Genomic DNA, 21,393 nt, shown 5'->3' on the forward strand with positions numbered 1-21,393 from the left:
GAACTTGCGCAATCCTCTTGTCTCCGCCTCCCAAGCATGGGGATTACAAGCGTGCGCCACCACGCCCAGCAATTTTTAATCAGCTTTGAGTATCTAGGTTAAACATGCTCCCAATGGGACTATGCAGCCCCACCACTTTGGGTACCTCTGGACTATATGACTTTGAGCTCTAAGAGTCTACACTTTTTCAAAGAAAAAAATCCATCTTCAAGTATATCACAAAATGCAAAGTTCCTGAAAGCTAATAATAGTAATATTACAAATAGGTGAACACCCCTATTGGCTTCAAAATCCTACTCCATTATTCACTGTTAAATAATATCAGTGAGCAAAAAGAAAAAGCAAGACATTTGGAGAGCATTTCCAATTATTGTGCATGTTGAAGCCCAAGAATGCCTGCATAGACATTCACGGGCCTCCCTCCTTTAGCCTCGTTTGCTTTTGACCACCACCCCAGGACAAATCCATGCTCGAATCTTCTGCTTTGGGACCCTCCTCAGAGCATCCTAATCAACTAATGTGGGGCCGTTAGCTGAACTGTCTGGAACTACAGGACATGGTGGATATCCCAGGAAAGAAACATTTCAACTTCTGGAAAGTAAATAAAAAAATAGTTAAAAGGGAAGGGACTTTGAAAAGGAAAGGAATTAATGCTTTTGAAAATTTCCAAATAACCTCTCTCTCCTTCAAAAATGAAACCGTCTTTAGTTAACTAGTTTCTCTAGTTGCGAGGCCTGCAAGGAAGAGGTCAAGGCAGCCTGGGAAAGTGGCAGGAGGAAGAGATGTGTTGCTTTTGGGAGAATTAGCTACAGCAGCACTGAGGAAAAGGTGCTGTTTTGATGGGAGAGGGATAAAAGAAAGAGGAAGAGAAACAGGCCCAGGCAACCTTATGACTGGCTCTGGTTAACTGCCCAGTCTTATCAAGTGTGACAGTAAAAGACCAAAATAGCAAAGCAGCAGGTTTCACTTTGGACAGATTGTGGATTTGAGAGGTCTGATAGCCTTGTCCTCTCTTTTCTATCCTCCTCAACCATATTCTACCTTACCCTTTATCTGCAAAATTCAGTCGAACTTTCTCATTCCATGTACCAGTAACTGTCTTCAAAATAATTACATGGAAAATGATTAAGGCACAGAGCTTCATAAAATCTAAGTACATGCATCTCAGGATTCTCCCTTCTCTGGAACTACATGCAATATTCAAAGATTTCTCCTTTCAAGTAAAGTGAGTTTATGTGCAAAGAGAATTCTAGCTTGCTGTAGGGCGAGACGTCTATTTTAACCAGTACTACAGCAGCGGCCAACGCCACCGCAGCTGCTGCGTCTTAGGATTCGCAACAATAGCAGCATGGACATTTCTTGAGCATGTGGTGTAGGCCATTGTTTTCTATTTAAAAATAGAAAATAGAGAGAGAATGAAAAATAGAAAGGAACCAATACCGCCATAATGCTGACATTTCGATTACAGTCATACTCATGAGGCAAAATAAATCTTTGTTCTAGCAAGAAGTCTTTGCCAAAAGAATATTTTAATGTAATACATTTGTCTTCCTAAATAAGATGAAGTAGTTGAATGAATGTAGTTAGGCTCTCATCTATTGCTCAGGTCTTAGGGGAAAAGTCAATGAATGATGAAATATGACCAACCCTTTTTGGATAACAGTTTTCTTTTTTTTTTCTTTTTAAGTGGTGGACAAGTATAAGAATGAAGCCCACAAAACTCTAAACCAGGGGCACAGCCTGACTCTTGGTGTGGGCCAGTCAGTAGGCTGTAGGTGAAATACCCTGCCTGACAGGGTCATACCTGGATTCCAAATCTTCCTCCTCATCCAGATGAGAAGGATTCAGGGACCCATGCAGCAAACAGTCTCAGAGCAGGAGGAACAACTAGTATCACAGCTTCTGTACAAAGCCACCACACTGAGAGGAAGCCTCTAGGACCTGAGAGGTCCTAACTTAGGACCAGGTGGGAGCCATGCGGTCATGTCTTGTTCTTTCTGTCAGTCTTCAACTCTTAGTGTTAAGGCTGTTTAATTCATTTGAAACATGTGGATCAGCTAAGAAGAACTTTTAAAAATCTGTGATTATTGGTACATGCCCACATGTACAATAAAATTAATAACATGTACAATAAAATTAATAACATGTACAACAAAATTATTGTACAATAAAATTAAGAAGAAACTTGTACTACTCTGTAGTACAGAAAACACTGTGAAGCAATTTAGCAACTGGTTAGAGCCACTGGCTTTAAGGCTGAGGATATGGCCCTGTGGTGGAGGGCTTGCTTGGCACGCACGAGGCCTTGTGCTCAATCCCCAGCACCATAAAACAAACACAAGACCATTGTTTTGAAGCCAAAGCTCCTTGGCTGAATTGCGTTTCTGCTACGTACTCTGCACTAGTTACCTACTACCTCGATGCTTCAGGCTCTTCTTCTGTAAAATGGAAATGAAGAGTCTTTCTCTCGGAACGGTTGTGAGGGTTAAATAAAGTAACAAGTGTAAATAAAGACCTTGGAACTATATAATATGGGCTCAATAAGTGTTTGCTGCTATTATTACTATTACCTCTCAGAATGGTTGTGAGGATTGACTAACAAGTGTAAATAAAGATCCTGGAACTATATCTAGCACATATGGGCTCAATAAATGTTTGCTGCTATTATTACTATTACCACAATTATTTACAGATTCTATCTTCATGCTTTTCTTTCTTAAAATATAAATACTGATTTATGCAAAACATGATTCTTAGATTTGCTGAAGTGGTATAACTGGTATCCTTCACAAAAACAGGACAGCAAACTCCAGGTTAGTTTCTGGAGTCAGACAGACTCAAGTTCAAGTCCTGACTATCACTCACAAAATCTGTAAAGTATTCAATCTCTCTAGGCCTCAAATTCCTCACATGTAAAATGTAAATAATAAAATAACAAGAGCTGTAATGAGACTTAACTAATGAATAACACTTAGCACAGCATCTGGCCCCCACAAAATGTGACACAGATGTTAGCTGGTATTCCTATTTTGAATAAGCATCTACAACATCGGCTGGTATTAATCTCCCCCATTAGCTTCTTTCTTATCTCAGGCCACTGAGCACTTGTTTCCTTTTCTTTTTACTTTATTTTTGATTTTTTAAAATTTCTAAGCACTGTTTTCTATTTAACCCTATTCAAACCAGTTTTTCATTTCAAATGACAATATCATTAAGTAATTACTATGGCAAGAGGATGAATAAAAGGAGATGAGAAAATGAAAATATAAATCTCAGATACTAGGAATTTTTAATTTAGTAGAAACAATGTAACTTGGCTTAAATTTAAGACAAACTCCAGAATGTACTGCAAAAAAAAAAAAAAAAAAAAACTAAGCTAGAGGTATCCTAATATCTGATGTTAAATTATAATACAAAGCTATAGTAGTAAAAACAGTTTTTGACACAAAAAATGGATGCATAGATCAATGGAACAGAAAATACAGAAACAAATCTTACCACTTATAGCAAGTTAATTTTTGACAAGGGTGCCAAAAATATACACTGGAGAAAACAGCCTTTCCAACAAATGGTGCTGGAAAAATTGGTTATCCATACACAGGAGGAAGGAATTGGAATTAGATCCCAATCTCTTATCCTGCACAATGGTCAACTCAAGGTGGATAAAAGACCTAGAAATTAGACCAGAAACTTTGCAATGACTAGAAGAGGGCACAGGGCCAACTCTCCAACATATAGGCACTGGTAGAGACTTCCTCAATAAGGCCTTCAAAGCTCAGGAAATAATAAAGGTCAATAAATGAGACGGCATAAAATTAAAAAGTTTCTGTGCTGCAAAGGAAACAAGAGTCTGAAGAGAGAACCTACAAAATGGAAGAAAAGCTTTGCAGCTACTTTAATAGAAAACTAATAACTAGAATATACAAAGAACTTAAAAAAAGTAACAATAAAAATAACAATAAAAATGGGCAATTGAACTGAATAGACAGTTCTAAAAAGAAGAATTACAAATTGTCAATAAATAGATGAGAAATGTTCTACATCATTAACAATCAAGGAAATGGAAATCAAAACTACAGTGAGATTCCAGCTAACTCCAGTTAGAATGGCAATCGTCAAGAATGCAAACAATGATAAATCCTGGTGAGTATATAAGGAAAAAGGAGCCTGTTATACATTTTTGGTGGGATGGCAAATCAATCCACTACAGAGATCGGTATGGAAATTCTGCAGAAGACTGAAAATGGAACCACCATATGACCTAGCTATATCACTCTTGGGTACCTTTCCAAAGGAACTTAAGTCAGAAAATTAGAGTGATATATTCATATAAATGCTTATAGCAGTGCAGTTCACAATAGCTAAGTTATTAAACCAGACTAAGCATCCTTCAACGGATGGATTACAAAAGTGTGATTTATATACACAATGGCATTCTATTCAAAAGAAGAACAAAATTATGTCATTTGGAGGAAAATGGATAGAACTAGAGAAAGTGAAGGACCATATGGTTTTCCTCATCATATGTGGAAGCTAGGGAAATATGGGGAAAAGGGATTTCAGATTAGAGAAGAGAGATATTAGTAGAACAGAGGAAAGGGATTTGGGGATGAAGGTGGGGAGGCAAAAAAGGGAACTCGATGAAGTAAACAGTTCAGAAAATGCTATGTTCACACATGAAGTTATCAATACCAATCTTGATACTATGTCTGGGGGAGAGGGAGGAAGGTGGGGTCTAGAGAGAAATACACCCAGTGCTGTGTGCATGTTTGTTTTTTACCACTCTGAACCTCATTATGATGTATAATTACAATGTACCAATAAAAGCATACTAAACAAAAATTAATCATCTTAATGTTAAAGTACTATAGAAGTATAAAGTTGGAAAGCTTAATCTCTATGAATTTATTAGCTCCTTTTTTTTTTTTTTTTTTTTTTGGTGGTACTGGGGATGGAACCCCTCTACCTCTGGGCTACACTCCCAGACCTATTTTATATTTTATTTGGAAACAGGGTCTTAAACCAGCACAGCTGGCTTCGAACCTGCGCGATCCTCCTGTCTCCGCCTCCCAAGCGCAGGGATTACAAGCGTGCGCCACCACACCCGGCAATTTATTAGCTCTTAGTATGATATTTTCCAGTTTATTACATTTCATATTTGCTAAACAAAAGTAAAAGTATATTTTTAAATAGAGCTCACATATTTTCAAAATCGTCATTATGCTTATTTCTATTTGTGCAGGACCTACCTTCTTAATCTAAGACACTTAAAACTTTAAATGTGAGATTCTTTTGGTAAAAAGCAGTTTTTATGTTACACTACTGTCTAAAATAAAACTCTATTTTAAACACATCTATGTGCATGGAGTGAAAGAAAGAAGCCAAAGGAGCACAGTTTAATAATGTCTGAACACCTGAAGCAAGAGGCTCTCACTGAGCCAAGAGCAGAGCGGAGGAACGTGCTGTGCTCTTCCAGTGGCTCATTATTTTCAAAAGCAAAATTTGGTCTCACCATCATGACAGAAACATTCCAGTCGTTTAGTAGAAATAATAAGTGGTAATAATAATGAGATATAGTAAATGTTCTTTAAGAATTGTTAACTATTTACCTGTAATGGACCCAGGATAGAGCTGGTTGTATACATAAAAAAGAGACGAAGATAACTCAAAACATTTGCAAATGCAAAAAGCCCTTCTGCCACAAGTGTAGGGTGGAATGCATCCCAGTCCTTCCGATCAGCAAAATCATGAAACTAGGGTTAGGAAGAAAAGCCAAAGGTAAATAGCATTTTTATAGAGCTTTTCTTTTTTAATAGTAATAATGTTTAACTTAATAAAAGGTTTCTATGTATGTGAGACAGTGAAACAATATCATTTACTTTATTTATAGAGATTTTCCCGGAAATTCCTAGGTTTTAAAAAGTTAAAGTTTCTTACAATTGCCATTAAATGTATTTTAAATTCCACAACATAAATGTTAAGTATGCATGATGTCAACTAATTAGCTATTATAGTAAATTAAACTAGTCCTTTGACCTAGGATTCTAGGAACCAAAGAAGTCCACCCACTCCTTTAATACAAAACAAATTTTTAAAAAGTGCATTGCTATACCTAGACATAGAGTGGCCACGTGTGCTAGCTGCCTGTGACAGTCTGAGATTAGATACCAGAGCAGCATAAATATGAATACTGCTTTCTCTCATTTTAAAGTTGTCCTGTTTGGGATAATACACTGTAGGAGCACTCTACTCCTAAAACTAAAGAGATCAGTCTGAGAAAGCAATGCCATTCAATCTCTTTATTAAACCATTTATCTATGCATGACCAATTTTTATTTTCCTAGTATCCTTGTACTGTGGTCACTGAATGTATTTAATCAACATGTTGCATACTACTAATCAATTCAAGGAATAAAAATTTCAATTAAAAATTAAAAATTTTAAATCTAACATAAGAGAATCACTTTTCTTTTTCTAAAACTTATAAATTAGTTAAGAATCAGGGAACATTATATATGAATTCTAGGTCAGGGTTTAGACAAAGATAGTTAACATAAAATCTATTACTTTTCAAGCCTTGGGAGAGCATAAATCTTGATGAAAGTAAAATTATAGATGTCTACAAGTCTAGATTTTTGTCAAATTCTAAACAAAAATATATAGTCATGAGAAAAATAATTAAATTCATTTACTTTTAAAGATATAAAGGAAAATAATGATGTAGATTGTGTAAAGCACTATATAATAAATTCCATTAAGATAAACTCTTTTTCACACTTATATAAAGATATTTAGCAGTAATCATTTTAAATTACTTTGTGTCTTATGATATATACATTAATGAGCTAAATGAATGTAGCTCAGATATACGGCATTAGTATCTGTTACAAAGAAAATGCCTAGACAGACCTGGATTTATATCTAGTCTTGGTTTCTTACTGTTAAGTTTTAGATATGTCATTTCTAAGCTTCAGACCAGGTGTAAAGGTATATACCTATAACCCCAGTACTTGGGAGGCTAAGACAAGAAGATTCCAAGTTCAAGGCCAGCCTCAGAAATTTAGTCAGACCCTGTTTGAAAGTAAATAATAAACAGGGAGCCAGGCGTGGTGGCACACGCTTGTAATCTCAGCACTTGGGAGGCTAAGACAGGAGGATCACAGTTTGCGGACAGCCTCAGCTAATTAGTGAGGCCCTTTGCAACTCAGTGAGACCCTGGTTCAAAATACAGAATAAAAAATAGGGCTGGGGTGTAGCTCAGAGGTAGAATGTCCCTTGGTTCCACCACCAGTACCACAAGAAAATAAAATAATTAAAAATAAACAGGGATAGGAATATAGCTCAGCAGCAGAGCACCCCTGGGTTCAACCTCCAGTACTACTCACATACACACAAAAAAAGAGTTTAAAAATATAAGCTTCATTTTTCTTACTTGCAAAATGGTGTTAAAGACTTCTGTTTCATAGACTTCCTGTGAGGGTAAAATTGAGTTAAAATATATATCAAATTTCAACCATGGTACCTATCATACAGAAGGCAGCATCCTTTAAAGGCAGGAAACTACACGCAGACAGGTAGTTTTAAAAATGAACACACACCAGACACAGATTTGTTTCTAAGAACTCTGAGTTACATAGCCAAATAGCTGAGGTTTTGTGGAAATAAATGTTTGTGCCTTCAACTGACATAGCAAATAGTCACCTTATTGTGAGCAACCACTTTGAGAGCAAAGGTTGCCAAATAAAGGGAATTCATGACAAAACTGAGTTGATTACGAGATTCTTCTAGAAAGTCTTCCAACCCTTCATACCAGAGTCTTTTAATGTCTGACCAAATCATCCCTAAAAAAGGAAGAAAAACAATCAGATAACACTTTCATAACTCAATAATAAGCTAAATAGTACTTTTAGAGTCAAAGTAGTAAATAAATTACCCTTGAGCTCGTTGTAGCATTATTCAAAATAAAAACATAACTATTTAGTGAAATATTCTTAAAAATTGCAAGAACACCTTAGGTTTCATATGACCTGGAGAGAATAGCCTTACGTTTTATCTTTGCCAGAGAGGGATATTAAGCGATGTGAAACAAGCTAAGAAAACAAACACGCCAATGCGAGCGCCTCTCTGCCACTGGGGCCAGGCCCTGACTCCTCCGGTGTTACCTCCCACCTTAGCCATCTCATCCTGACTGATATCAGGCTTTGAACACCAACAGCCTGCCACAGATGCTCACTTATACATTTAAACTCAGCATACATCTCTAAACCTCTCTCCTAAACTCAACTCCGACAGGCAAACGGCTCCTCTATGTCTCCAACTAGAGATGCGTCCAAACTCAACTCCTAACTGACCTCTGCCCCCAAGTCCACTGCACTTGCAGATTCCCCCGTCGGTTGATGGCAACTCTGCCCTTTAGGTGTTCAATCCAGATGTCCCTGAATCACCCGACTCTTTCATTTCTTTTATATTCCATATTCGATGAAAAAGAAAATCCTATAGCTTTACTTTCACAGTATGTTTAAAATCTAGCTCTCCTCACAACCACTTAACTTCAAGCCAGAGCTGGATTATGAGATAACAGGTAATCCCTCGGCTTTACCCTTAGTTTCTTCTACTCTCAATACAGAAACCAGAGTGATTTTGTTAAACTGTGTTACTCTGGTCCTCAAACCCTTTTGGGATCTCCCAGAGGAGAAAGAATTAACAGAACATCCAAACTCTGCTTCATGGGTAAATAAATAACCTAAGGTTCTCTTCCGTTAAAATGTTTTACTTGGAAATATACTACATTCAAAAAAATATGAAAGGTCAACTGCGTTCGGCACTGTTATAAAAACTAGCATGACTAAGCCAGGCGTGGTGGCGCACGCTTGGAATCCCCGCGCTTGGGAGGCAGAGACAGGAAGATGGCGCAGGTTCGAAGCCAGCCACACTGGCTTAAGAGACCCTGTTTCTAAAAATAAATTAAAAAAAATAGGTCTGGGAGTGTAGCCCAGAGGAAGAAGGGCTTCCAGGAACCCCAGTGCCACCAAAAAACAAAAAACAAAAAACTAGCATGACTGGAAAAGAGCACCTGGAGTGGGAGGACTATTACTGAATTCAGAGACCCTTAAGCCTACGTGGTCAGGACCGTAGAGACGCATGTTATAAAAAGGCCTCAGCTTCTCTGTGTGATGTCTGTCTCAGCTCTCAGAGTACCTGTCCTGGAAGCTGCACTCCTGGACTTTAGATGACACCATTCCTGCTGGATTTAAGGCTTTTCTGATGGAGTATGCCATACCCACCCACATGGCCTTACCCGCTACAAAGCAGAAGGCCCACCATGGGGCTGGGAAGTAGCCTGAGACTTTTATGAGGACTCCCAGCAAAAATATATTTCAAGCCATCAAGCTGGCATGCTGCACTTCCTGTGTGGCATCCTTCCACAAAGCTAAGTAAACTTGGTGTCAGGTTTCAGCCTGCCTGCCCTGTGAGTGGGAGCACAGAGCACACTGGACCCGGGGCCCATTGATGACATGTATCAGGCACCGCGCCTTCCCTTCCGCCCTATTTCACAGATTCCAAACCAGTCTTTATAATGGCCTTCAAGACTCTACTGGAGCCCTCTTCTCTGACCTTATCTCCTACCAGTTTTTTCTTCTACTATTTTAATTACCTGCTTCCTTACTGCCCTGCAGCACACAGGATTCCTGCCTTCAGAGTGTACACTGGCTCACCCTCTGCCCATCTAACTCCTCACTGCATCTTTGCTCAATACCTTCCCTGAACACTTTATTTAAACATTCCAAGTCTCTTGCCCCAAGCTCAATCCTCCTAACCCTGCTTTGTAATACTTACCAATTCCTAAAATTGGATACCTTTGTATCCAATTGGAACTACCTTTCTTCTGTAGCACTTAGCACTATCTAAAATTGGATATAATTTCCTTATTAGGTCTATTATTAACTATCTTCCCCACTTTGGGTAAGCTCTTCAAGGGTAAGAACTTTTGTTTTATTAACACATATCCCAAAAGTCCTAAATTGTGCCTGATACATAGAGAGTACAATTGTCAAATGAATATATATATACAAAAATAAACCCAAATCAACCAAACATAAAAACCTTCCCTCCTTTGGGCCAAAAGTTCCTCCATACTTTTATATTTCTAGGGGTACCAGAAAGCAGTAACATACCCAGGACAGTTTTATGGTACATTCTTTCATCAAGATGCCTTTAAGGAGACTATAAAATAATTGACTATATAACACATGGGCAGAAATCAAATTAAGCCAATCAGAATGATCATCTGGCTAAACAGGCAGAATGATGCCCTTGGGAATTACTGAAACATGGAGCTGGAGAGGAAGTCCATGCTTGAGTTAGCAATGTATGAAGAGCTGCACACAAATTATGAAACATTCTTGAAAATTTTTATCTATAGCTTTTGGGGGAAGTACTGGGGATTGAGCCCTGGGCTTTCTACCTCTGAGCTACACCCCCAGCCCTTTCTATGTTTTATTTTAAAACAGGGCCTCATTAAGTTGCCAAGGTTCTTGCTATATTGTATGTATCACCATGTCTGACCAAAGCATCTTAATTATGTAGTACTGATATTTTATGTACAAACAAAAACTTACTTACAGAGCTGACAGGAAAAAAAAAAAAAAAACAGAAAATTCCACTTGAAAAATTTTTACTCAAAATAAAGCAGATACAAACTGTCTAAAATGTTAAGTGAAATAGTCTGGCAGGTTAACATTAATTCAAACATTATTTTGTTTTATTTAGGGAAGAAACAGAGATGAAAATTTTCTAAAAAGAGATGATGCTTAACCTTTACTCAGGCTAGGAGCTATAGAGTGGTAGTAGAAATGGAAATGATTCCTATATATTTCTTTAGAACAGATTTGGATCTATATATTTAAAGAAGCTCAGAATGATCAAACTACATAACAGGTTTCAGAAGCCATTCCTGGCAAGATTTATTCAGATCTAATTGTTTCAAAGAAGAAGCAGTGTTGGGAAAAGTAAAACCCAAGAAGAAATTAATTCTGGAAGAATTAATTCAAAAAATTAATCTTTCAAACCAATTTCATACTCACCAATAATCCACAATATAAGAAGATAGTCTATTCTTTCAAGGGCTGGCCCCATTGTGTTTTTCTTATCTTCATTGTAGACAAGAGAGTACAGATTTAGTAATAGCAAGAATGTGAAATATGATGCTCCATGAATAATAAATTTCATAAAAGGTGTATGAATGATTCTGCCAAATTGAGATTTGGGAGCTATTAAATAACACAGTGACAGAACTGGCCAAAAGATGCCAACTGTTAAAACAGTCATTATCTTCTTACAGGTGGGCTTACGTCGGTAACCCGACATCTGTCCAAACCAAACTGTATTCAGGAACTGCTGGCAGTTCGACTGGGAGACAAACTGCAAAGGACATACACAGACACACACAAAAAGGCAAAATAAAATCTTTAAAGACTAAATGATGACTTGATATTCAAAGTCTTGCAACAGTTTAAAAACCATCTCTACACATTCAAAATTAGATTTTTTTTCCCCTCCTTGTAACTAATGAAGTACACAGGTTAAGAGCACAGACTCTGCAGCCAGATTCAAATCTGGTTCTGTCACTTACTAAATGACCTTAAGCAAGTTTTTAAATCTCTCTTGGCCTCAAATTCCTCATCTCTAATGTTCAGATAATAATAGTAGTTACTAATAAGGTTGTGGCAATTCATATAATATAAAGCTCTTAAAATAGTGCCTTGTCCAGAGCATGCACTTATTCTAAGTATGAAGTACAATTATTAGCCTATGAAGCTATTTTCTCACATTTAAAAATGCTCATATAATAATATTTATAAAATTTCAAACATGCACAATCCACAGAAAGAGATACCACTAACTCATGTTAGGATGTCTTCAAGTCTACAGAAACTGCTGATTTTAGTTATAAAAAAAACCAACATGTAGCCAGGCATGGTTGCACATGCCTGTAATCCCGGTACTTGAGGAAGCTGAAATAGGAGGATCACAGGTTCAAAGACAGCCTCAGCAATGTAGTGAGACCCTCAGCAACCTAGCAAGATCCTGTTTCAAAACAAAGAACAAAAAAGAGCTGGGGTGTAGGCTGAAGGTAGAAAGCCCCCGGCTTCAATCCCCAGTACCACAAAACACCAACCAAAAAAAGAAACACAAGCCAAACAACAAACCTAAAAATAAAACAAAAAGCCCAACATGTTAAAATTATAAAAGAGTCTACATGTTAGATCTGTGCTCCAGAAAACAGAAACTTTTTTTTTTTTTCCCCTTTGTGGTACAGGGAATTGAATCCAGGGGCATTCTACCTCTGAGACAAAACCCCCTATACTTTTTTTTTTTTTTTTTTAAAGAAGATCTCAATTGCTGAGAGCCTTGCTAAATTGCTGAGGCTGGTGGTGAACATGTGATCCTCCTGTGTCAGCCTTCCAAGTAATAAAAACACACTGTGTGTGTGTGTGTGTGTGTGTGTGTGTGTGTGTGTGTGCGCGCGCGCACGCATGTGTGTGTGTTACTGGGAATTGAACCCAGAAGTATTCTACTTTGAAGTTATACCCCCTGTGCTATTTTATTTCAAAACAGGGTGTTGCTAGACTGATGAGTCTCATTACTTGCTGAGGCTATACCTGAACCTGTGATCCTCCTGTCTCAGCCCCCCAGGTACTGGTATTAGAGGTGTGCGCCACTATACCCAGCTCTAAAAATACTCTTAAGCCTACTTAAAACTGAATTTCATGTGAGAAGAAAAAGGAAAGTATTCCCAAATAAAAAGAAGTGTCTAGTTTTAGTACAGGAATTAATTCACCCAAGTTTAAAAGCTTCTTAGTTTACAGATTTCACTGGCAGTATTTTTTTAATATGATGCTCATGTTGTGAAGCATAACTAAGTATCTTGATAATTTTCGATATAATAATATGATCGGGTTTAAAATCAAAGCAAAGCACAAAAAAATCATAATAGTATTCAGGTAATCTAAAGTATTACTTTATTAATACTCTGTTTTAAAAAGATTTATCCTGAAATAGGATGCAACTTGTAGTATATAAAAATGTAATAAAAAAGAACTAGACAGGTTATTGTTGTTTATTGTGCTTATCAAAACAATTCTAAGCCAGGAGTGGTGGTGCACACTTGTAATCCCAGCACTTGGGAAGCTGAGACAGGAGGATCCCAGGTTCTTGGTCAGCCTTGCCCTTTGCAAATTAGTGAGACTGTTTCAAAATAATAAAGAATTAAAAATAGGGCTGAGGATGTAGCTCGGGTGTATGATGTACCTGGGTTCAGTCCCCAGGACTGCAATAATGATAATAATAATAATAATAATAATAATAATAATAATAATAATATGTAGTTCTTTTAAGAAACCAAGTCTTCCTTACTACTTGTTCTGATTTCAGTGTTCTAGGGGAATCTTAGTTCGTCCCTGCAGGTAAACACCTGAGGGAAGACACAGTGCTCCTTCCCATAAATGGACCTGTTTCTTAGTACCCAAACAGTGGTTTCACCTTTTCCCCAAATATCAAGCTCAAGACTAATCACTGTCCTTGCCATCCCTCTATATAATACAATTTAATGAACAATAATGTCACATGGCATCTGGAAGAACAAAGTTTCAATTACAAATGTTCTAAGGCTGTGTGATTTTGAAACGTGGACACAGATCCACTGATACACCAGTGGTCTGAGGTGGCAGGCGGAGAAGGTCAATATCCCCTACACTTCAACAGGTTCATGATTGCTATGATCGCAGATTTTCATAGAAGTGATGCTCTGTGACTTCCAGGTAGGTGTAAAGGCATGTTTCTTCTTCCATCTCGTTTGCTGGAAGACTTGTGTTAGAGCCATGAACTGATATATAAACAGTCCTACTACCCAAGAGCTGCTCTACCCTGAACAAGCCAAAGCTCCACAGAGGCCCATGAGGGCCCTCGTCTGGGCGGGAGAGGCATCTTGGCCTCCTCACAGCCTCCCCTCAACCTGTCCACTCTGGAGGCCACGCCCCTCCCAGACTCCAGCTGCAGTCTCAGGAGCTCCACTCTCTGGGGACTCATGCACTTGAGCATCTGATCTTACTCTTAAGTCCTTGGCTACTGCTCAGACATAGATATGTAAGTGAAGAAGCCAAAGATGGCCTGCCCCTACTTAGACACCTTAGTACTGCATTTCCTTTTTATGTTGAATAGGTAGATTACTGATTTAGAAACTTATCTACCCATGCCGGGCATGGTGGTGCACACTTGTAACCCCAGAGCTTGGGAGGCTGAGACAGGAGGATCGAATACGTTCGAAGCCAGCCCCAGCTACTTAGTGAGGCTCTCAGCAACTTAGTGAGACCCTGTGTCCAAATAAAGTATAAAATAGGTCTGGGAGTACAGCCCAGAGGTAGAAGGCCCCAGGGTTCCAACCTCAGTACCACAAAAAATAAAAAATAAAGTAAAATAATAAAAATTAAAAAATAGGCCGGGCGTGGTGGCGCACGCTTGTAATCCCCACACTTGGGAGGCGGAGACAGGAGGATCGGGCAGCTTTGAAGCCAGACCCGATGGCTTTAGAGACCCTGTTTCCAAATAAAAATGTAAAAAATAGGTGTCTGGAAGTGTAGCCCGGAGGTAGAAGGGTTTCCAGGAACACCAGTACCACCAAATAAATAAATAAACAAATAAATAAATAAACTTATCTACCCTGATCCAAATTTTTGCACTTAATTTTTTTCCAATAAATGTTCCACCTTGAGCAAGAATTGTGGAGTAGCAAAAAAGTATAGGATTTGAAGCCAGAGATCTAGATGAGTAATTGAGTTCTCTTAAAGAATTTTAAAACTTCTATAATAATTTCCTAGGTAAAAAACAATCGTGAGGGTCAAATTTTCAGCCAAAATAATAAAATATCCTGTTCTCATCACCAAAGGGCCTGAATCTTGCCTTCCACCATCATCTACTTTAGGCCCCATTTCTGCAATAATAGAATTTTATTCTAATGCCTACGTGGATCATAAAAATAATGAGTCTTAAAGTAATACCTTAAAAGTACCATTTATCAAAGACCCCATACTATTAATTATTTATCATTATCTACATATAATACTATTGCTTAGTGAATTGCGTCAATGAATGAAATTTAAAATGCATGCCTCATTCTTCAAGTTCATGAATCATGTGTGTATGTATGGGGAGTAGAAACGAGTATTCCCCGTAAGAGGGAGGGATGATGCCAGAAGAGTCAGACTCAACTTAGTTACATCATCTGCTTCCACCTTCAGGATCAGGAAGTACAGCATCTGACTTTATTTTTAAATAGAATCACTCTTACTATAGGAAGGGCTATTTATAACCAGATCAGTAAGTTCTAGGACGGACGAAACACTAGGTGGGACTTCATTATAAAAGTTTGCCTGTGTAGCTACTACTCTCAGCAAAACATTAACAATCATTTTATTATAATTACTGTTAAAAATAATAGTAACTACCATTTATTACTTGCTTAACAGCAGTACTCACTGTGCTAAACCATTTAAGTACATATTCATAATTAATTCTTAAAACTAAAGCTTAGGCAAATTCAATAACTTCCCAAGGGCACACAATTTTGTGGAACAGAGAGAGAGGATCTCAACTCAGATATGTTGCTCTAACGCCTTTGCTCTAAGATATTACCCAAGGGTAGAGAAAGAAATTTAAATATATCACAGAAAGCTTCATACCTCCTTTTGGTTATATTTGATAGCAAGTTTTAGACGACTTAAATTCATTCTTTCTTCTAGCAGTCCCCGCTTGTCAAGAGGTTCGTCACTAGATGTATGGTTTAAGATAACTTCCAATTCACGTGAATTCCGGGCTTGTGCAAGCAAATCTTTAGCAAACATTTTGCATTGACGGGCTAGTTCCTCATAATCATTCCTACAAAATGCAAGAGTCTATTATTAGAAATGTCACTTTCATCTTCTAATTAAGCTATACTAAAATTTTTTATGCAGCAACATTTTAATTTGGACAGGGCTACACAAAATATGAAGCCATTTTCTGCTGACAAATGAAGGACTCTACTGGTGCATAAATTCTCCATACCTCTAAGAGAAAAAAACTCTAACACAATTATGTTTTTTCTGTCCATACTGATAATCTCAGATAAACACATATTGCCTTATATACTGATATTCTTAAGAATTCTAATATTTGTCAACCAGTTCTTCACTTAACTCATTTGTTCTTATTTTCTGTAAGTTTGGCTAAAATTCCTTTTATATTACTCATATAAATAAATCATATTTTAATCCAACTTAATAAATATTAAATAATTATAGAGGATTTTTTAATAATAGTCTACATTTAAGCTATTTATAATATTAAAAAAGTATTTTATATTTAATGTGTTTGAATGAAATTCAAGTTAGAAAGATACTATAATGTACCCACTAAAAACCTTCCTTTCAGAATCACTGTTTCTTGCATTTTACTGCCTTTGATTGCTTATTAAGGCAGATCTAACTTAACATTGTGAGAAATTAACTCGGTGCGTAAAATTGTAACTTAAAGAATAAAAATTACTTTTTCTTAGAAGTTAACGTTTTTCTCATTCATTCTTTGCATGTACTAAATAACCAGAGAATATATAGTTAGATTTCATTAACAAATAAAGTATTACCTGCTTTGGTTAGGGATGGATGTAACTGCAGATGAGAAAATTCATCAGAAGTGTATGTTACTAGATATCTCACCTTTTAGACAAGCATTTATTTGATGAACCACTAAGTTAAAAGGTAAAGTGAACACATTTTATTAATCTAATTAGCCTAAACTCTAAGCCTAGCAATCGATAGATTATTGGAAGACAAATTAGTGGTTATCAGTTCAGACAGACATACTGTAGACTAGAAGCGAGGAGTACTATGTTCTAATTATAGCTTTCAGTTTCAGTCTTGTTCTTAATTAGATGTCGATATTAGTAAAACATGTAACCTTTCTAGAACTTATTCTAGGTCTTTAAAAAAAAACACTGATTTTTTATTATTTATTTTGAAACAGAGTCTTGCTAAGTGTGGAGGGCCTCACTAAGTAGCTAAAGCTGGCCAAGAACCTCCGATCCTTTCTCAGCCTCCCAAGTACTGGGATTACAAGCTTGTGCCACCACACCCGGCTTGAATTCTATTTTATCTGGAAACTCAGACTCAAATTATTTTACAATAGGAAATTCTTCATATTTAAGCAGAATAGTTTATTAATAGCCTCATGTGCTAATAAAGTTAAAAGCAACAGTTATATTTTAGCCATGTCTGAGTTCATCAAAGTACATACGTTATGTCATGTTAGGTTTAAATAAAATTTAATGTTTCCAAATAAAGTATAGCAATTCTGAACTTAAAAACAAGTATTTTTTTTAATAAGTCTCTGGAATTCAACTATGGATTGCTACTATTTTTTTTTTTTTTTTTGGAACTGAGGATCAAACCCAGAGCGCCACACCTGCAAAGCAGGCACTTTGCCACTGAGCTATATCCCGGCCCCAAAATTACTGATTTCTTATCATCTTTTTAGTACTGTAGAAGTCTAAACTTTCTCAATCTTGTCAAGTCATTGGAGGGGTGTCACAAGATTTGGGGCTCCAACAGAAGTGGACATCAAAGAAAAGATGGGTTTGGTATAGATCCCTGAAGAAACCATGCAATAGGGGCTGGTAAGAAATCTTCATCAATCCCTTCTTGAGGCTGCCAGGGAGGCTCTGTCCGTAGGGAAGATCTCAAAGCTTTCCTTGGGGGACCGGGGTGGCAGAGAGTAGAGGGCAGAAGGGGAAGAAGTGAACTGAACAGCACCAGCATCTGTCCCTCTGAGGGAGGAGGGACAGTCCAAGTAAAGTGGCAACAAGGTATGGTCGTCTAAAATCAAATGTAAATAAATAGAAAGACAAATGTCAATTTGGCCTATGAAGAAGTTAAAGCTAAAGATTCTGAAACAAAAGACATTAAAAAATTTACAATTTCCACTTATTCCCACCTGAATTCCACTTCCACAAGGCTTAGTTCTTTTAAGTCAGCACTAAGTTCAAACGCTCTCAGAATTGGATCCTCCTCTGTTAACATTATTAGGGCTGGGCTGGCTAAGCAGCGATATATATCAAGACGAAACCTGTGATGAAATTTGATTCCAAATGTATAAAAATCTTATTTTACAATATGATTAACCTATTTTTTTTAAATTAAAGTATTATAAAATTCAAAAAAATAAAAATATTTATAGATAAACTTATAATTCCATGAAATAAGATAAAATTAAATATTTTGACATAGAAATACTAAAAAACTTTTAATATCTACTTCCTTTAAGGAAATTATTTTATTGTGTTTTCATAGACTCAAAACTTTGTATTGTTTAGCTAAATTAAATTTTATTCTTTTACCAACATAATTTTATGTTAATAATAAACATTTAATATGATGTACACTGGATGATTATTAAATTTTTCCTTTTCCAGTGATAAAACTTCTTTAGTATGCCAGATATACATAGCACATGACTCATTAGAACAGGCTATGTTTTGAAAGATGTTTCAAATATTAAGAGTGAAATAATTAATTTACACATAATTTCCAGCTAACAAAAAGCACTCTCAGCTGGGCATGGTGGCACAAACTTGTAATCCCAGTACTTGGGAGGCTGAGACAGAAGGATCACAGATTTGAGGCCACCCTCAGCCACTTAGTGAGCTCCTCCCCAACTTAGTGAGACCCTGTTTCCAAATAAAGAATGAGCCAGGCGTGGTGGCGCACGCTTGTAATCCCTGCGCTTGGGAGGTGGAGACGGGAGGATCACGCAGGTTCAAAGCCAGTCTCGCTGGTTAAGAGACCCTGTTTCCAAATAAAAATATAAAAAATAGGTCTGGGAGTGTAGCCCGGAGGTAGAAGGGCTTCCAGGAACCCCAGTACCAACAACAACAACAAAAAGAATAAAAACTAGGGCTGGACTGTTTCTTAGAGGTAGAATATACCTGGGTTCGATCCCCAGTACACCTCCCCACACATACAAGTCTCCCTACTGCTCTCTGTAAATTAATAAATCTTCATATTTCAATATGTAAGTATGAAACAAAAATTCACTGTAAATCACTTATAAATATATTTTTTCCAATAATAAATTTGGCTGGACATGGTGGTGCATGCCTGTAATGCCTATAATCCCGGTACTTGGGAGGGTGAGACAGGAGGATTACAAGGTTCAGAGTCAGCCTCAGCAATTTAATGAGATCCTGTTTCCAATTTAAAAAAAATACAGGGTTGGGGTTGTAGCTCATAGGGAGAATGCCCCTGGGTTCAATCCCCAGCACCAACATAAATAAATAAGTAAATAAATGTTATATAATACATATTTTTCTTTTAAGTATAAATTTAAAATGTACTTGCTATTGAAAAAGAAGTGAGCAGCATGGAAGCATGCCACCCTGAATCCTCCTCCATTAGTTCTACACGTCAAAGACACTGCAGAGGACTGTTCATATCCTTCCTAATATTTTCCATTTATGCAAACATAATCAGGCATAATATATAAAGGAACAATTCACTTTTAAATATATGGTATGGAGCTGGGCGTGGTGGCGCACACTTGTAATCCCAGTGCTTGGGAGACTGAGACAGGAGGATTTCACAGTTTGAACTCAGCCTCAGCAACTTACTGAGACCCTGCTTCCAAATAAAGTATAAAATAGGTCTGGGAGTGTAGCCGGATGTAGAAAAGCCCCTGGGTTCCACACCCAGTACCACCAAAAAAACAAAGATAAACAACAAAAAAAACGTGGTATGAAATTCACTGTGTATCACTAAAGATGGCTCTGCTTCATTCTTCCCTGTAACAGGGTGGCTTCTCAGTTAATGGGAGTCCGTTAGACTGTGAGAGATGGATGTGGAATGTCTCCAAAGGCTCGAGTATGAATTCTGGTCCTCAGAGCTGGCGGCCCCACGGGAGATGGCGGACACCTTAGGAGGGGCCTAGTAGGATGAGGCAGCCCCTGGGGCGGTGCCACTTGAGGGCAAATGTCACCCTGTCCCCACCTTCTGACCCTTCTCTCCTCCCCAGCTGCCAGGAGGTGAGCAGCTTTGCATCTGAATGTCCTTCCTCAGTAAGGGCCTGGAAACAACACAGCCAAGGGGCCATGGACTGGAACCTCTGGAACTGCGAGACCAGGTAAGCCTTTCCTCCTTTGAGTCAATTTTCTCAGGTGTTTTGAAACAGCAGTGGAAAGCTGACTGATACAGATTTCCATCAATGAACATTTAGGTCACTTCTTTCTCTGCTATAAAAAAAAATGCAGCAATGACTATTGTTTAATTCCTATTATCTTTTGCACAGCTCAAATTGCTGGGCAAAATGGCATAAGTATTTTAAATTTGTACAGATGCTTCCAAAGCAATAATGATGAGAGTTCACATCCCCCACATTTTCACTAGTATCAATTTTTGAACCCTTGCCAACTTTTAGTGGAAAATGGAACTTTATACTTGGTTTAAATTTAATTTCTTTAAAAGTCTGAGCATTATTTTATGTTAAATATCAATTTACATTCCTCCTCTACAAACTGTTTATATAATTTAGCCCAGTTTTCTGATGAGTGTGTGTGTGTGTGTGTGTGTGTGTGTATGTGTGTGTGTATTAGTTACTGGGGATTGAACTCAAGGGCATTCTACCTTCAAGCTGTATGCCCAGCCCTTTTTTTTTTTACTGTTTTATTTTGAAACAGGGTCTTGCCAAGTTGCTGAGAATCCCACTACTTTGCTGAGGCTGGTCTTGAAATGCAATTCTCTGATCTCAGCCTCCCAAATACTGGGCTTACAGGCATGCACCACCATACCCGCGGGGTTGATGATTATCTTTTTTTTTTTTTTCCTAGTACTGGGGATGGAAATCAGGGGCATTCTACCTCTGAGCTATACTCACCGCCCTATTTTTTTATTCTTTTTATTTTGAACCAGGGTCTCACTAAGTTGCAGAGGGCCTCACTAGGTAACTGAGGCTGGCCATAAACCTGGATTCTCCAAACTCAGTCTCCCAAGTACTGGGATTACAAGCGTGTGCCACCATACCCAGCTGATGATTATCTTTATTTTTTGGGAGGGTGCTGGAGAGTGAACCCAGGGGCATTCTACCGCCAAGCTCCACCTCCAACCCTATTTTTATTCTTTATTTTTAACAGGGTCTCACTGAGTTGCAGAGAGCCTCACTAAGTAGCTAAGGCTGGCCATGAACCTGCAATCCTCCTGTCTCAGGCTCCCAAGTACTGGGATTACATGCATGGGCCACCATGCCTAGTTAACTAGAATTATAACTGGAAGATGTTGGAAAGAAGGAAGACACTGATAAAGTTCTATAAAGTTT

General features: G+C 37.7%; 1 protein-coding gene across 8 annotated transcripts in view; it reads right to left on the reverse strand.

Annotated features, from left to right (window-relative positions):
* Nucleotides 1–21,393, reverse strand: part of TRPC1 (transient receptor potential cation channel subfamily C member 1) — a gene marked incomplete at both ends in the record, with an annotated part of 59,081 nt that overhangs the window by 8,159 nt on the left and 29,529 nt on the right. For 2 of the 8 annotated variants that reach the window (XM_080696100.1, XM_080696097.1), the window contains 5 exons: nucleotides 5,610–5,753; nucleotides 7,702–7,841; nucleotides 11,085–11,421; nucleotides 15,738–15,933; nucleotides 18,025–18,156. In XM_080696100.1, coding sequence (XP_080552226.1) covers nucleotides 5,610–5,753; nucleotides 7,702–7,841; nucleotides 11,085–11,421; nucleotides 15,738–15,933; nucleotides 18,025–18,156 — 949 coding nt within the window. Of the gene's footprint in view, nucleotides 1–5,602; nucleotides 5,754–7,701; nucleotides 7,842–11,084; nucleotides 11,422–15,737; nucleotides 15,934–18,024; nucleotides 18,157–21,393 lie in introns of all 8 variants that reach the window. The other 6 variants (XM_080696096.1, XM_080696098.1, XM_080696099.1 and 3 more) reach the window with 6 other exon arrangements.

The sequence above is a fragment of the Muscardinus avellanarius genome, assembly GCF_963383645.1.
Source record: "Muscardinus avellanarius genome assembly, chromosome: 5".
Taxonomy (NCBI): domain Eukaryota; kingdom Metazoa; phylum Chordata; class Mammalia; order Rodentia; family Gliridae; genus Muscardinus; species Muscardinus avellanarius.